At 39.5% G+C, this 4912-nt stretch overlaps 1 gene segment (V, D, J or C); it reads right to left on the reverse strand.

Moving 5' to 3' along the window:
- Positions 1–2573: 2573 nt before the first annotated feature.
- Positions 2574–3113, reverse strand: LOC103263552 (the record flags this gene model as incomplete). The annotated part of the segment is given in 2 exon segments: positions 2574–2918; positions 3043–3113. Coding segments are annotated over 2 exon segments (400 nt in total), but the record flags the coding sequence as incomplete, so codon positions are not given.
- Between the last annotated feature and the right edge of the window lie 1799 nt (positions 3114–4912).

Consider the following 4912-nt stretch of genomic DNA (forward strand, 5'->3'; position numbering starts at 1 on the left):
CAACTGGCCTCCAATTCCTGATCAAAAGCCAAAGTGCCCATGCCACAAGAGAGAAGATAGACAAGTGGAGCCTCATCAAATTGACAAGCTCCTGAAAAGTCAAAGAGAGTAGAAAGACAGCCCACAAACCGGGAAAAATATATTTGCCAACTCCATGTCTGACAAAGGCCTAACATCAAGGATCTACAAGGAACTCATATGTGCTAAAAAGAAAAAAAAACAAAAAAAAAAACCAAAACAACAACAAAAAAACAAAACCCCAAAACCCAACCCCATTATAAAGTGGGCAAAATATATTAATAGACACTTCTCAAAGGAAGACATATGAGCAGCTAACAGATACATGAAAAAACATTCAGCCTCACTAGTCATCAACAAGTTGCAAATTAAAACTACACTGATATACCACCTAACTCTCGTCAGAATGGCCATAATCAATAATTTAAAAAATAACAGATGCTGGAGAGGATATGGCAAAAAAAGGGAACACTTCTACACTGTTTGTGGTAGTGTAAACTAGTATATCCTCTGTGGAAATCAGTTTGGCAATGCCTAAAAGTTCTAAAAATTGATCCTGCATTCCCCCTCCTGGGAATACACCCAGAAGAACTCAGTTCACTCTCTAAAAAATATACCTGTGCATGTATGTTTATCGCAGCATTGTACACAATAGTAAGAACATGGAACCAACTTCGCTGCCCATCAAAAGAGGACAGGATAAAAAATGTGGTCCATATACACAATGAAATATTATGCAGCCATAAAGACCAAAGTCATGAACTTCACAGCACCTGAATGGAATTAGGTGATCTTTCACAGAAACAAAGATATGAGTACCACATATTCTCACTCATAAGTGGACCTTGAACAACTACCATAATACTGTAAGAAAATGATTGACAGTAGAGGGAAACTATGGGGGTGGGATTAACAGTAGTCGATATCTGCCTGGCGAAGAGGGGACACACTTAATCAACAAGGGTACCTACACAATGAATATTTGTATTCCTAACCCTGAATTGTACCCTACAGTTTTAAAATAAAGCAAGAAGACAAAGCTGAAGGGCTATGACTCCCCTGGCACCATATTTTAATGTCAGATTGCAGGAGCAAACAACCTCTCCAAAGCAAGCTAAGTGGTGAAACCTCTCCAAAGATGACTATGTGTTGAATTTAAGTTCAGAAATGTCTGAAGTGGGTTTATACACTTTTAATTTATTTTTGCACTTTGGTAGGTACTAAAGTTTATTAAAAACCTTTACACTATTTACACATCAAATAATATGATGAACAGATAGTTATATTTGTCAACCTTTACAATCTTCACAATGCTTGCAATGTAATGTTGCATTGACTAGATAATACATCTGAGTGTATTTTGAACATACGGTTTTCATTTGGAATTTTCTTCAATAGCCTCCTTCAGAAAAAATAAATCTCTTTACCTGAATAAAAAAAAAAACACCTAAAACATACTTTCTTAAACATCTGATCACCTGTTACTTTGTTAAACAAAGATTCTCATTCAGTAAATGGAGTGTGGGTTTGCTATTTAGCTCATGTATCCTTACCAACTGATCATGCTGCTGACTTCTGCATAAATTTGGAGTAACAAGAACCTTTCATATTGAAGAAAAATGTTAGGTTTTCTTGTTGTTTTTGTCTTGCTTCTTGTCAAGAAAGATTTTTCATTTCATTGTCAAATGATATATTTTTCATAGGATTTTTTTATTTTGTTCAACTATGACTCAGTGAAGTTTTCTTGCTTCAATGCAGACTTGATGGTAATCCCTAAAAGTACATTCAAGTGTTTCCAAGGGTCATCACTAGTTTGTAATTTGGTATAAATATTGACCACATTGAATTGTCAGCTATCAATTCCTCATCATCACCATCACATTTTTCTAAACCCATTTAACATTTCTGGTTTTCTGGACAGTCATTCAGTGAGGGATCTCCCATAAGACTTGATAGTCAAGAGGGTGATTCAAGGATCACTGATACCTGCAGACAGACATGTGAATTGAGGTGATGACTGGAGAGCTACCTGAAGAGGTGCAGCATTAGATGAGAGCATCAGCATTCCCATCTCTGGCTTCCTAGACTGGTGTGAGAATCACATGGTTAGACTAGACTCTGTATACCTTCAAAGGTAGTTTCACTCTGTTTCTGAAAGATCAGAGAATCCCCAGCCTCTAGTGTCTGCTTCCCTGAATGACATACTCAGGGCTTTGAAAGCTGTGGTTTAAATTATAAATATCTGAATGGACAGAATTCCTGATTGGGGGGAAAAAATCTAGAGTGGTTTCCCATTTGCTCTATGAATATCAATTCTCTTAATACAGACTCTTCAAATAGGCTGACTTTTTCCCGTAATGAAATCAGTGGAGACAATGTCATGTCTGTGCTGTTTTGGCAGATGAAAAGTAAAGAAAGAGGGTTCTAAGGAGCCTTCATGACCTCCTCTCTCAAAATCTTATAATGGCATTCAAAACCTGGGAAATTCTCAGAAACACTCTAAACAGATAGAGACCTCTCAGAATATAGAAACAACTGGGAGAGCTCAGTCTTACACATCTGTTTCCCTGGGTGGTTTTTGTTATGACTTGTAACACTGTGGGAAGGATAACTGTCATACTGTAGACAGAAATAAATTGCAGGATCTTCAGGCTGAAGGCTACTGACAGTGAGAGTGTAATCTGTCCCAGATCGACTGCCACTGAACCTTGATGGGACCCCAGACTGCAAACTGGAAGCATAATAGATCAGGTGCTTAGGGGGATTCCCTGGTTTCTGCTGATACCAGGATAACCAATTGCTAATGCCCTGACTCGCTCTGCAAGTGATGGTGATTCTGTCTCCTAGAGATGCAGACAGGAAGGATGGAGACTGGGTCATCTGAATATCACAACTGACACCTAAAATAGGAAACATAAAAAACAAATGTAAATGCAATTAATCAAGTTACCAGAGTACTTTCCTGACTGACCAGGCAGTACTTTCATACTGACTGAGTCAATTCTTAGTGGTCTTCTTCCTTACCTAGGAGCCAGAGCAGCAAGAGCCCCAGGAGCTGAGTGGGGCCCCTCATGTTCATGCTGTGTCCTGCCTGGGACTGACTCTTGCACTGGCTGTGACCAGTCCATTAATAAGTCTTCAGGGCAGGGGCTGTGCTCTCTGGAACATGCAAATCAGCAGTGAATGTGGTAGGCTGAGCACAGCTGCAGGGCTGACTCCTCTCAGTAACTCAGTACAGGTGCATTGTCCCCTTGTGTCTCTACTCAAGCAGGGCAACATGCTTGCAGAGAATATTTTTCTACTTAGAAGACCAATTGTCACAAAATACCATTAGAGGACAATTTTCAAAATGTAAAATGCCCCTAATGATAAATAGCATAAAGTATTTTTCTTAGTTGTGTTGGGATTGCATAGGGGAGTTTCTTTGTTTTCAGGAAATGCATAATTAAGCCTTAGAGAGTGCTGGCATGTTTTCTAGTTACTCTGAAATGCATAAGGTGAGGGCAAAAATCTTTATGCTGTACTATTCACACTACTGTGAATGTAAAACTGTTTCCTTTTTTTAAATGGAGAAACAAAGTACTCAGAAGCATGTTTATTATATTCAAAAGTTGTTTATAATGACCTTAAACCTTTGTTATTATCAGTATAAGGTCAAGCAATTCAGTGAAGATGCACAAAAATGATACATGTTTTTTCAATGTTTGTCCCTCACAGACCCATCATTAACCAGAGTTACAGTTTTCTTTGTAACCAGGGAATACATGGGTTGCACCTTATTCTTTATTTGGAGACCCCGTTGTCTGTCCTCTATTCTTCAATTGGGTGTTATTTCTCACAGTTCATAAGCCAGAAGGGCTCATTAGTAATGCTAGATCAACACAACAAATATCTGCTTCTTTCTTGAGCTTAGGAACCTGAATTGGGATGAACTTAAAATTCTGAACCAATTTTGTCCCTAGTGATCAATTGTCTCTAAAGAATGAATACCAGGGTCACATCCCCTGGGTAATTCTTTGAGATGTACTCCCCTCCAACAAGTTCACGGAGCCCCAGGTTTATATCCCATGGAGGCTGGTTTTCTGAAGAGCTGGTGAGGGGGAAGCCCAGGAGAAAGGCCCCATCAGAGAATCCTCTCTTCTAAGTGAGGGCTGCTGCTTCTCAATTTATAACATGCTTCTCAAGTTACCCTTAACTTCACTTTCCTCTTTTACTCTTTAGCAGCAGTAATATTATTCTAACCCAGATTCCATCTTCCCTTTTTGCATCTTAAGGAGAGGAAATATCTATCTCCTGACAAGTCATTATTCAAGTATGTGGAGAAATCTCTTGAATCCAGACTAATCGTCGACACAGATTTAAACCTCTATACCTCACATCTCACATTTTGCCCAGGAAATCCCAGGCTGGTACAGAAGCAGGGGAAGTAGAAGCAACTTCATTAGCCTCAGTGCATTGCTGCCCAGGGTCTCTAGAGATAATTACAAATGCACATCTATGGGTGGCCAGACAATAGGAGTGCAGCCCATTCACAAAATTCCTCTGGCCATCATGAACCTGAATTTTAAAGACATTTACTTGGCTCTTGCCTTCCAGGATCCAATTCTAGAAAGAGACAGCTCCAGGTTGACATTCTACACCTTTTTTCTGTATGGATGAAATCATACAGATTCCTATCTAAACCCCTTTGCTGCACTTTTCCTGGCTTCCTATTGTGTTAACTGCCCCTGATTGCTTTCTCTGAAGCTTGGAAGGCAGTTCTACCTGCACATGTGGCAGAACACAGGGACTGAAATGAGTGTCTTCTGTGACAGCTTTCAATTAGTGAGGACAGGAGAGGTGAATACATATCCTACCTTCCTTATCTCTCACGTGGAATAGCCCAGAGGATTTT

The sequence above is a fragment of the Carlito syrichta genome, unplaced genomic scaffold (assembly GCF_000164805.1).
Source record: "Carlito syrichta isolate Samal-C Ts95f unplaced genomic scaffold, Tarsius_syrichta-2.0.1 Scaffold3127, whole genome shotgun sequence".
NCBI classification, from domain to species: domain Eukaryota; kingdom Metazoa; phylum Chordata; class Mammalia; order Primates; family Tarsiidae; genus Carlito; species Carlito syrichta.